The sequence below is a fragment of the Oncorhynchus nerka genome, linkage group LG15 (assembly GCF_034236695.1).
Source record: "Oncorhynchus nerka isolate Pitt River linkage group LG15, Oner_Uvic_2.0, whole genome shotgun sequence".
In the NCBI taxonomy this organism is placed as follows: domain Eukaryota; kingdom Metazoa; phylum Chordata; class Actinopteri; order Salmoniformes; family Salmonidae; genus Oncorhynchus; species Oncorhynchus nerka.
In genome coordinates this window covers 48,390,631-48,403,745 of record NC_088410.1, presented here as the reverse complement: position 1 = coordinate 48,403,745, position 13,115 = coordinate 48,390,631, and the positions used below count along the sequence as shown (strand labels likewise).

Genomic DNA, 13,115 nt, shown 5'->3' with positions numbered 1-13,115 from the left:
TGTTCTGGGATTGATTTGCACTTTCCGCACCAAAGTACGTTCATCTCTAGGAGACAGACCGCATCTCCTTCCTGAGCAGTTAGACGGCTGCGTAGTCCCATGGTGTTTATACTTGCATACTACTGTTTGTACAGATGAACGTGGTACCTTCAGGCATTTGGAAATTGCTCCCAAGGATGAAACAGACTTGTGGAGATCTACAATTTTTGGCTGATTTCTTTTGATTTTCCCATTATGTCAAGCAAAGAGGCACTGAGTTTGAAGGTAGGCCTTGAAATACATCCACAGGTACACCTCCAATTGACTCAAATGATGTCAATTCTTCTCAAGCCATGACATCATTTTCTGGAATTTTCCAAGCTGTTTAAAGGCAAGGTCAACTTACTTTATGTAAACCACTGAAATTGTGATACAGTGAATTATACGTGAAATAATCTGTCTGTAAACAATTGTTGGAAGAATTACTTGTGTCATGCACAAAGTAGATGTCCTAACCGACTTGCCAAAACTATAGTTTGTTAACAAGAATTTTGTGGAGTGGTTGAAAAACTAGTTTGAATGACTCCAACCTAAGTGTATGTAAACTTCCGACTGCAACTGTATCAGTCCTATGACTTGAATGCGATTTGTGCCACAAATGCTAAAATGTTAGAATGTGGAAACAGTGCTAAGGAAATTAAACCAAAGCATGGCTTGCTGTCATACCTTGTCCATAGACTGGAAACCAATATTTCATCTTGTAATTTGGTTAACTATACTTTAAGTAAAGTGTTACCCACGTATAATCAATGTAATGGAATAATATAAAGTAACGCAATATGATGAAGATTATTGTATTTTATTTTAAAGCTATAGTTTCTAGGGGGGGAGAGACAGAGATTGAGTGAGTGAGAAACAACAGAAAGCTTGGTTAAAACCCAGAGCAGTGATGGTGAGGAGAGCTTGTTCAAACAACTGATACACATTTGACACCAAGCACTCCAGTTTGCCGAGCTAAAAAGCACATAGAGAGAGTAGCTATAAATAGGCAGCTGTTTGTGTAAACCCAAGCCACTGTCAGTTTGAAGTGCACACTAGCACTGAGGTTATGGAACAACAGTTGAACGCAACCTATCACACAGCTCCCAGCCACAAATGAGCATTCCAATCTATAGTAGTACATCAAAATGGCATACATGGACAGCACGGCAGCCAATACAAAAAGGCTCAACAAGATGGCTGCCAACCATGTGATGTAGACAATACTACACATTCATACAGGGCATACATGTAGCTGCGGCAGCCACGTATGTTTTCATTTTAGACAGACTCTCTTTCGTGAGGCTCAAATGTGACTCCATGGTTTCCCACAGGGCACGTGACTAATCGCCTGTCAGTCAAAGTGCAAATCGGAACAGGCACCAGTCAAAATACCTGTGTCAGGACGCTGGTCATTAGAGCATTCAGAGGCTGGCAGATAGCACTGAAGGTCTGAGGGGATGGTCTGTTTTCAATGAAGCAGATATGGATCAGTTGACTGTGTGTGTTCCCTCTGCAGTATGTTTTCTCTGCTTTGCTGTGTGTGTGTGTGTGTTCTATGTTTGCCATCCTGTATATGCTGTTTGCTCTTATATATATGTGTGTGTGTGTGTGTGTGTGTGTGTGTGTGTGTGTGTGTGTGTGTGTGTGTGTGTGTGTGTGTGTGTGTGTGTGTGTGTGTGTGTGTGTGCGTGTGTGTGTGTGTACTGTATATGTGTGTTCACGCATCTGTGTGAACCGTGTGTCCTATTCAACACCACATGCAAAGACAGCGTCCAATAAAGATAACAAATACAACTGTCATATTTGTTTTGCCATAAAAGACCTGAACTGCCACACCCCTTCCATCCCAGACCTGGGTTCAAATAGTATCTGAAATCATTTAGCTGGGCTTGATTAGCTTGCCTGGTGCAATGAAACCAATAGAACACTCATAACTGTGCAGCCCTGCCCAGTTGGCATTCCAGGCAACGCTAAAGAAATCACTGAAAGTATTTGAAAGATTTTAAATAGTCTTTGAACCCAGGTGTGTTCCACCCTACGATCCCATTCATCCTGGCGATAACGCCATACAGATGAAGTATGGTCTTCATTACGCCAAACTAAGACGTGGAGCCGCGCAACTCCGCTGAGGAGGAACATAATTGTTTTTTTTATCGACTGAAGGGGTAAGAAATTAATCGGAACAGCAGAAAACCCTCCGATGATAAACATTCAAACGTGGCCAAATGGGAGCGAGAGAAAGAGAGACATCAACACAAATCGTGCGTGAGCATGTAAAGCACCGAGAAACGGGAGAAAAATAGGAGAAATAGCTGCATTAGGCAGGGGATTGTGTTTAACCATCCGGTCCAATGGATCCCGGGTGACGCTCATTCTCTCTCTTATGATGAGCTTAATTGCTACTATCAGTGTTGTGATATAATATTAATCTAGGTTTAATGCTCCTTTTTACTGTCTTGTCAGTCACATGGAGGGTTTTCGAGAGGCCGGTCGTTCCTCAAATTACACCTCGACTGACTCGGCTCATAATGAGAGCGATTTCTTTCTTCTTTTTTTTACACAAGAAAGAATAAGAAAATAGGCCCCTTTATGTTGAAAATTAGAACGTTTTCGAAAACCTGGATGATGAGTTATTGTGGAATGCAGTTTCTGTGGTCCATGTGAATGGGTGCTATTGAGTAGGTTTGGTGGTTTACTGGGTTACACTTGACCATGGGGTTGAAATGCATCGCTTCCGAGCAAAATCCACGTATATCTCACCTCTGACCCTGTGTAGGTGTCGAGTTACAGATGGCCGAGCACAATCACGCCATTGTGCTCAATTGGACACAGTGAAAACAAAGCAAGTAACACATCATCAACCTTGAACCCAACCTACGCTTCGAAACACGGACTCATAAACCAGGTGGAATGGAAACAGAATTGAAACAGAATTACCATAAACATGTCATTTGTGTGCAAATAGATTGATCAGACAGTCAAAATGTGTCTCAAAACGTTGACACTGAACGTGCGTCCGAAACAAAACCTTCACTCGTACTTCAATCAGGCGCATAGCAACCTGCTTTTTTGAGGTATATCGAGTGTTTCATTAATTTACGCAGAAGGGTTGCTCATGGCTGAACTGTGGTGGACTGGTGTCTTGATATAAAGGCCACAAAACCAAGTCCCCGCGTCCTATATGGCACCCTATACCCTATATAGGCCATGGTCAAAAGTAGTGCACTAAATAGGGAATAGGGTGCCATTTGGATTCCATTAAATCTGTTAAACCAGCTTGCATTATATCATGCAAGGCACAATAGGAGAATTTCAAGGGCAGTCCCAAAGGAAGGCAACAAAGTCTCTCTCTCTTCAAGGGAATAGTCAAGAAATAGCCAAACCATATTTTGTGCACTGTTCTGCTCCGTCTACAAGGCAGAGCGCAATTTCAAAAAACTCAAGTGGAAAAACGTTAAGGGGCCATTGCGAGAGAAAGAAGAGAAAAGGGAAAAAGTTACTTAGATACCTGTTCTTTTGCTTGAATGACTTTGACCCCAAAAAAAGGGGCATCAATCACTTGAAGAGGAAGTCAAGGACTGCAACAAGATCAACATCTGGCATTCACATAATTATCTTCTTGAGCGATCTGTTTGATGTTGGTTGATCATTTAATTTGATTCTAAGGTGATATATCACCTACAGAAAATACATGGTTCTAATCTACACAAACTCCCAACTTTATTAATCTACACAAACACCCAAATTGTCACGTCCTGACCTTAGTTCCTTTTTTATGTCTCTGTTTTAGTTTGGTCAGGGCGTGAGTTGGGGTGGGCATTATATCTTTTTGTTCTATGTTTTGTATTTCTGGTTTTGGCCTGGTATGGTTCCCAATCAGAGGCAGCTGTCAATCGTTGTCTCTGATTGAGAACCATACTTAGGTATCCTGTTTTCCCACTATGGGTAGTTGTTTTACGTCTTTGTATTAGTTACCAGACGGAACTGTTTCGGTTGTTCTTTTTGTTTACTTTCTATTGTAGTGTTCAGTTCAGTTTAATAAAATGACGAACACTTACCACGCAGCATATTGGTCCGATCCTTCCTACTCCTCCTCTCAGAAGAGGAGGAAAACCGTTACACAAATCTAACATTCAGTCTTGAAGAATAATTATATGAAACAGTATGATGCATGGAAATGCTCAAAATGCTAATTAGATACATAAAAAATACCCAAATCACCTACAAAATAAATCCATCATTAGTGCACTGTGTACCATCAAAATGCACTTCAAATGAAAGGTCTACAACGGAACTGTCCCACACTCTCTACATGTTCACCAGTTTACCAAAGCACCAACACCGTATTGTAATTTCAAAGCCTTATGCTGTACAACACAGCCTTTCTCAATACATATATAGCACTCTTGTCTTACCTAACACTCCTACATTTACATGGAAATGTATCCTACAGTACTGCACTCTCTTCCCTCTCTTATCAATAGGCCTCATAATGTTGCATTCAATGCTGCAGCACTGCTGATTATTTCTCATCCAGCAGCCATCGCTGCCTGGCAATCAGGCCGAATGTTCTATTACCAATCTAATTGCACATTCCACCCTGACAAGGACTCATTAAGCCTTAATTACACACATGTTGTTTTCTACAAACATCTCCATTTGGGTTTCTTTTGCTTTGTAATTGTTCAGCAGGGACATCCATTTGAGATCTCACAGAGAGAGAGAGAGAGAGAGAGAGAGAGAGAGAGAGAGAGAGAGCTAGCTGCCTGGAACTAGGTCACGTATCATTATAAACAAGGCACAGTTTCTAAAATAATATACCCATCCAGTGGAAGTAATGCCAAACAAGTGAGCGAATGTGGAGCTCATGTAATATTTACAGAGCACTAATAGATAGATGGCAGGTCTTTTCGGAGCAGTATGTCCCCCCCCCCCACACACACAATCTCTTTGCTCCGGGTTGCTGCTTTTCATTTTCTCTCTCTCCTTTTCTTGCCATTTGAATTTCAGAGAAAGCCGACTACATTAATACATCTGGCAGAGGGGGAGGTGTTGGGCACCTCTCAGCTCTCTCTTTCTCTATCCTTGCTCTTCTCTCTCGCTCTCTCTCTCTCTCTCTATCCATCTCGCTCTCCATCTCTCCCAACCCCGTCTCAGTCTTTCTAGCTCCCGTTCTCCCACTTTCTCTTACCCAATTTCCTTTCTCTCCTCTCCCTTTCCCTCTCTCTTTCTATCCATCTCCCCATGTACTCCTTCTCTCTATATCTCTCTCTTTCTCCATCTGTCTTTCCCTCCCCATCTCTCTTCCTCTCTCCTGGCTGCATGGTTTTGGCTGTGATGTTTTTTTCACACGTTTGTTACATTTCAGCGGCGGAAAGTGGGCCTTAATCCAGAGTCTTTGAGGCGTGAGCAATGATATTACTGAGGAGAATCGCGCTTAAAGACTTCTTAAAAAAATTCCAGCTGGTGCTGTAAAGTCATTGAAGCGCTTGTCAGGCACATGGCCCAAAACACCAGCCTCTCTGTAGCCTACTGTGCTGGGATTTCAATGTTTGGCTGGCTCTACTAGGGGGGATTGACTGGGAACACTGGTATGGCTCTTCTGCTAGCTTCCGCTAGCTTCCGATAGTCAGTTTAATGTGTCTTACTGTGGTGTTGGGATCTCTTTAAAGCACTGTGGTGCTTTCTGTGTGATGCAGACCTGGGCTCGAATAGTGTTACAAGTATTTCAAATACTGTAAGCCTTTGCTCTAGCCTGCCTGGAGTGGCGGATGGGTGGGGTTTGCAGTTTTGGGATTATTTAATTGGTCCATTAAGCCAGGCAATTGTAATCAAGTACAGATAAAGTATATACAATTATTTTAAATAGTATTTGAACCCAGGTCTGTGACACTATGCTATTGCTAAACTACTGAAGCCAGTTCAGTATTACCACCCAAACAGCCACTACGACCCCCACATCCATGTCAAACCCCAAGAAAAGTCGGAGGACATGTCTTTAACCCCAAGAGAACCCATAGGAATTGTCTAAACCAAGGAGGACTGTAGTGTTGACCGCAACTGTATACACTGTATACCATTGATCTTAATCCAAACGGCAAATATAGTGACGCCGTGACAAATCCTTTACAGATCACTATTATTACGGTAGAGCGTCATTATTTTCATGATCCTAAACAAGATTGTTTGGTTCTGCCGATTCGAATGGAGAGAGAGAAGAAAAAAAACATCACTGTTCACTTATTTACGGATAGTATCTGTTTGCACATGATTTTGTTTGTTTGTTTGTTTAGTGACATTTTCCATTCTACGCCAATTACCATAGAGTTGCACTCATGCTGCGTTGGAAACAAAGATGGATGTGCCATCTGAACTACATTGAGATAAACAAACACAGCGATATTAAACAAAAACAAACAAAAATGATTCATTCTTATTTATGACACCAAAATAAATCTGGATAATATTAATTATAACGACAACCTCCTAGGATCACCAGTGTGCACAGAAACAAACACACATGCACACACACACACACACTCTCAGTCTCTCTCAGACATACACACACACACACACACACACACACACACACACACACACATACACACACACACACCCACATACACACACACACACATACACACACGCACACACACACACACATACACACACACACACACACACACACACCATATCGTATTCTTCCTCTGCTGGCTCTAATAGGCGGTCTCTTAGATATTCTGTACAGAATAGTGCTCATGCAATATTAATATGGCACACCAAAATATGGCATTTGGAGCACACTCCATCTCTCACTCTCTACATAATTGACTATGGAAGTTCTCCAAATCAACCAGGAAAAGAAAGAACGAGAGGAGAGAAACATTTTTTTTTATCCTGAAAATAACCTGTCATCCCAGGTGAAGACAATGAGCCCTTGAACCTGTCAGAGTTAGAGAAGCTAAAACAACAACACCAAAACAGTAGTAAGACTCCCACCAGACAGTGGTGATTTTAACACTACCGGAGCAGGGAAACAATGGCCATGTATGTTGCACACTGAGCTACTGTGTTTTACTGTATTGAGGCAGAGGCATTTCCATTGTCCCAAATGGCATCAAATTCCTTCTTTAGTGCACTACTTTAGACCAGCTCTCTATAGGCCCTGCTCAAAAGTAGTGTGCGAAATAGAGAAAGAATAGGGTGCCATTTGGGACACAACCACATGCTGTGGAGTGTTGTCTCTGCTACCAACAGTGTTGTCTCTGCTACCATTAGATAAGGATTGTTGGCCACTCAGACTGACTAGCACTGTTGTGGTCAGCACTGTGTGCTGTTCTACGAGCGTGAAAGAGGAAGTTCAGTATATTTAACAACTTGATGTTAAATGGTTCCTGACCCTGAAAGTAGTCTATGAGCCATGAGAAACAGTAATCCATGGTTTGGTTTTCTTTAAACTGACACTATAATCTTCAACTAATTTAAGCCAGCAGTAGCTACTTTCAGGGTAAAGAACCATCTAAGTTTTAAAATACTTAACTTTCCCATTAAGAATTCCATGTTGCTGTTTCTTTTCTCACTCATCCATAACTGTGACTTATTCCACAATCCCTGTGATGCCTCATTCATTTGACATTCTTTGAGACATACTGTGGATACATGTTGTTCAACCCCATTAAAGGTACAATTTGTAACCTTGGACTTTTGGCACAATGTAGCTGCAGGTGGCAGTGAGAGTAATTGCATGCCTGCACTTGAACGCGCTTTATCTAGACCACTGTCAACTGCGTTTATTTTCAGCAACTTAACATTGTATGAACATAACAAGATTTAACAACTGAGACATAAACTGAACAAGTTCCACAGACATGTGACTAACAGAAATTGAATAATGTGTCCCTGAACAAAGGGGGGGTCAAAATCAAAAGTAACAGTCAGTATCTGGTGTGGCCACTAGCTGCATTAAGTATTGCAGTACATCTCCTCCTCATTGACTGCACCATATTTGCCAGTTCTTGCTGTGAGATGTTACCCCACTTTCCCACCAAGGAACCTGCAAGTTCCCGGACATTTCTGGGGGGAATGGCCCTAGTCCTCACCCTCCGATTCAACAGGTCCCAGACGTGCTCAATGGGATTGAGATCTGGGCTCTTCACTGGCTATGATAGAACACTGACATTCTTGTCTTGCAGGAAATCACACACAGAACGAGCAGTATGGCTGGTGACATTGTCATGCTGGAGCTTCATTTCAGGATGAGCCTGCAGGAAGGGTACCACATGAGGGACGCACAGAGTTGAGATTGCCTGCAATGACAACAATCTCAGTCCGATGATGCTGTGACACACTAGACCACGACGGACCCTCCACCTCCAAATCAATCCCACTCCAGAGTACAGGCCTCAGTGTAATGCTCATTCCTTCAGGGATAAACACAAATCCGACCATCACCCCTGCTGAGACAAAACCGAGACTCGTTGCTGAAGAGCACTTTGTGCCAGTCCTATCAGGTCCAGCGACGGTGGGTTCGTGCCCATAGGTGACGTTGTTGCAGGTGATGTCTGGTGAGGACCTGCCTTACAAAAGGCCTACAAGCCCTCACTACAGCATATCTCAGCCTATTGACAGTCTGAGCACTGATGGGGGGATTGTGCGTTCCTGGTGTACCTGGGGCAGTTGTTGTTGCCATCCTGTACCTGTCCCACAGGTGTGATGGTCGGATCAGCTGTCCGTCCTGTCTCCCTGTAGCACTGTCTTAGGCGTCTCCCAGTACGGACATTGCATTTTATTGTCCTGGCCACATCTGCAGTCCTCATGCCTCCTTGCAGCATGCCTAAGGCACGTTCACGCTGATGAGCAGGCATCTTTCTTTTGGTGTTTTTCAGAGTCAGTAGAAAGGCCTCTTTAGTGTCCTAAGTTGTCATAACTGTGACCTTAATTACCTACCGTCTGTAAGCTGTTAGTGTCTTAATGACCGTTCCACAGGTGCATGTTCATTATTTGTTTACGGTTCATTGAACAAGCATGGGAAAGTTATTTGGATTTTAATTAATTATCTTTGAAAGACAGTGTCCTGAAAAAGGGACGTTTATTTTTTTGCTGAGTTTAGTACGATTAACATTAGACTACGCCAAAATCCTGACTCTGCCATCAGGATGACGCAACAGGAACTGAGATTCGCTGGAACTGAGATTCGCCAGGCAATGTATTTCCACTCTTCAATGTCCAGTGTTGGTCATTGCGTGCCCACTGGAGCTGCTTGTTCTTGTTTTTAGCTGATAGGAGTGGAACCCGGTGTGGTCGTCCATTCCAATATCCCATCCGTGACAAGGACCATCTAGTTGTGCGTTCCCGAGATGTCACTCTGCAAACCACTGTTTTTGCTATTTTGTTGCCTGATTTTGGGTTGGGTTGAATCATTTGCTTTACACAACATGCCTACCACTTTGAAGATGCAAAATATTTTTTATTGTGAAACACACAAGACAAAATACAAGAAAAAACAGAAAACTTGAGTGTGCATAACTATTCTCCCACCTCCCCAAGTCAATCCTTTGTAGAGCTTCCTTTTGCCGAAATTACAGCTGCAAGTCTCTTTGGGTATGTCTCTATAAGCTATATATCTAGCCACTGGGATTTTTGCCCATTCTTCAAGGCAAAATTGCTCCAGCTCCTTCAAGTTGGATGGGTTCCGCTGGTGTACAGCAATCTTCACGTCATACCACAGAATCTCAATTGGATTGACGTCTGGGCTTTGACCAGGCCATTCCAAGACATTTAAATGTTTCCCTTAAACCACTTGAGTTTTGCTTTAGCAGTATGCTTAGGGTCATTTTTCTGCTGGAAGGTGAACCTTTGTCCCAGTCTCAAATCTCTGGAAGACTGAAACAGGTTTCCCTCAAGTATTTCCCTGTATTTGGCGCCATCCATCAGTCCTTCTATTCTGACCAGTTTCCCAGTCCCTGCCGATGAAAAACATCCCCACAGCATGATGCTGCCACCACCATGCTTCACTGTGGGGATGTTGTTCTCGGGGTGATGAGAGGTGTTGGGTTTGCACCAGACATAGCATTTTCCTTGATGGCCAAAAAGCTACATTTTTGTCTCATCTGACCAGAGTCTCCCACATGCCTTTTGGTGAACACCAAAGATGTTTGCTTATTTTTTTCTGAGCACTCTTCCGTATAGCCCAGCTCTGTGGAGGAAACGGCTTAATGTGGTCCTATGGACAGATACTCCAATCTCCGCTGTGGAGCTTTGCAGCTCCTTCAGGGTTATCTTTGGTCTCTTTGTTGCCTCTCTGGTCCGTGAGCTTTGGTAGGCGGCCCTCTCTTGGCATGTTTGTTGTGGTGCCATATTCTTTCGATTTTTTATAATGGATTTAATGGTGCTCCGTGGGATGTTCAAAATTTTGTACTTTTTTTTATAACCCGACCCTGATCTGTACTTCTTCACAACTTTGTCCCTGACCTGTTTGGAGAGCTCCTTAGACTTCATGGTGCTGCTTGCTTGGTGGTATGCCCTGCTTAGTGGTGTTGCAGACTCTGGGAACTTTCAGAATAGGTGTATATATACTGGGATCATGTGACAGATCATGTGACACTTAGATTGCACACAGGTGGACTTTATTTAACTAAATATGTGACTTCTGAAGGTAATTGGTTGCACCAGATCTAATTTAGGCTCTTCATAGCAAAGGGGGTGAATACATACATGCTAAGTCAAACGACACCGCTGGTTCTGCTCACACTGCCCTACCCTGTGCTCTGACCTCTTTCTCCCCTCTCTCTCCAGATGAAATCTCGCGTCTTGTGACGGCCGGCCGCCCAATAACCTGCCCGCTTGACCCTATTCCCTCCTCTCTTCTCCAGACCATTTCCGGAGACCTTCTCCCTTACCTCACCTCGCTCATCAACTCAGCCCTGACCGCTGGCTACGTCCCTTCTGTCTTCAAGAGAGCGAGAGTTGCACCCCTTCTGAAAAAACCTACACTCGATCCCTCCGATGTCAACAACTACAGACCAGTATCCCTTCTTTCTTTTCTCTCCAAAACTCTTGAACGTGCCGTCCTTGGCCAGCTCTCCCGCTATCTCTCTCAGAATTACCTTCTTGATCCAAATCAGTCAGGTTTCAAGACTAGTCATTCAACTGAGACTGCTCTTCTCTGTATCACAGAGGCCCTCCGCACTGCTAAAGCTAACTCTCTCTCCTCTGCTCTCATCCTTCTAGACCTATCGGCTGCCTTCGATACTGTGAACCATCAGATCCTCCTCTCCACCCTCTCCGAGTTGGGCATCTCCGGCGCGGCCCACGCTTTGATTGCGTCCTACCTGACAGGTCGCTCCTACCAGGTGGCATGGCGAGAATCTGTCTCCTCACCACGCGCTCTCACCACTGGCGTCCCCAGGGCTCTGTTCTAGGCCCTCTCCTATTCTCGCTATACACCAAGTCACTTGGCTCTGTCATAACCTCACATGGTCTCTCCTATCATTGCTATGCAGACGACACACAATTAATCTTCTCCTTTCCCCTTCTGATGACCAGGTGGCGAATCGCATCTCTGCATGTCTGGCAGACATATCAGTGTGGATGACGGATCACCACCTCAAGCTGAACCTCGGCAAGACGGAGCTGCTCTTCCTCCCGGGAAGGACTGCCCGTTCCATGATCTCGCCATCACGGTTGACAACTCCATTGTGTCCTCCTCCCAGAGCGCTAAGAACCTTGGCGTGATCCTGGACAACACCCTGTCGTTCTCAACTAACATCAAGGCGGTGGCCCGTTCTTGTAGGTTCATGCTCTACAACATCCGCAGAGTACGACCCTGCCTCACACAGGAAGCAGCGCAGGTCCTAATCCAGGCACTTGTCATCTCCCGTCTGGATTACTGCAACTCGCTGTTGGCTGGGCTCCCTGCCTGTGTCATTAAACCCCTACAACTCATCCAGAACGCCGCAGCCCGTCTGGTGTTCAACCTTCCCAAGTTCTCTCACGTCACCCCGCTCCTCCGCTCTCTCCACTGGCTTCCAGTTGAAGCTCGCATCCGCTACAAGACCATGGTGCTTGCCTACGGAGCTGTGAGGGGAACGGCACCTCAGTACCTCCAGGCTCTGATCAGGCCCTACACCCAAACAAGGGCACTGCGTTCATCCACCTCTGGCCTGCTCGCCTCCCTACCACTGAGGAAGTACAGTTCCCGCGCAGCCCAGTCAAAACTGTTCGCTGCTCTGGCCCCCCAATGGTGGAACAAACTCCCTCACGACGCCAGGACAGCGGAGTCAATCACCACCTTCCGGAGACACCTGAAACCCCACCTCTTTCAGGAATACCTAGGATAGGATAAAGTAATCCTTCTCACCCCCTCCCCCCTTAAAAGATTTAGATGCACTATTGTAAAGTGGCTGTTCCACTGGATGTCTTAAGGTGAACGCACCAATTTGTAAGTCGCTCTGGATAAGAGCGTCTGCTAAATGACTTAAATGTAAAATGTATGTACATATGCATACACCACTTTTCCATTTATTAACTTTTTATTACTGTGTATTAGAGGTCGACCGATTATGTTGTTTTTTTAAAGCCGATACCGATACCGATTATTGGAGGACCAAAAATGCCGATACCGATTAATCGGCCGATTTTTTGGGGATTGTATTTGTCATAATGACAATTACAACAATACTGAATGAACACTTATTTTAACTTAATACAATACATCAATAAAATCAATTTTGCCTCAAGTAAATAATGAAACATGTTCAATTTGGTTTAAATAATGCAAAATCAAAGTGTTGGAGAAGAAAGTAATATGTGCTATGTAAGAAAGCTAATGTTTCAGTTCCTTCCACAGAACATGAGAACATATGAAAGCTGGTGGTTCCTTTTAACATGAGTCTTCAATATTCCCAGGTAAGAAGTTTTAGGTTGTAGTTATTGTAGGAATTATAGGACTATTTCCCTCTATACCATTTGTATTTCATTAACCTTTGATTATTGGATGTTCTTATAGGCACTTTAGTATTGCCAGTGTAACAGTATAGCTTCCGTCCCAATTAGCGCGCGCTAACTAGCTAGCCATTTCACTTCGGTTACACGAG

General features: G+C 43.9%; 1 protein-coding gene across 4 annotated transcripts in view; it reads right to left on the bottom strand.

Moving 5' to 3' along the window:
• LOC115142835 (TOX high mobility group box family member 2) overlaps positions 1–13,115 on the bottom strand; it is a 140,137-nt gene that overhangs the window by 74,061 nt on the left and 52,961 nt on the right. The window contains exon 1 of one of the 4 annotated variants that reach the window (XM_029682609.2): positions 1,414–1,576. The exons of the other annotated variants lie outside the window; for them this stretch is intronic. Coding sequence (XP_029538469.1) covers positions 1,414–1,434 — 21 coding nt within the window. The 5' untranslated portion in view covers positions 1,435–1,576. Of the gene's footprint in view, positions 1–1,413; positions 1,577–13,115 lie in introns of those variants that run through there. 4 annotated transcript variants of the gene reach the window in all.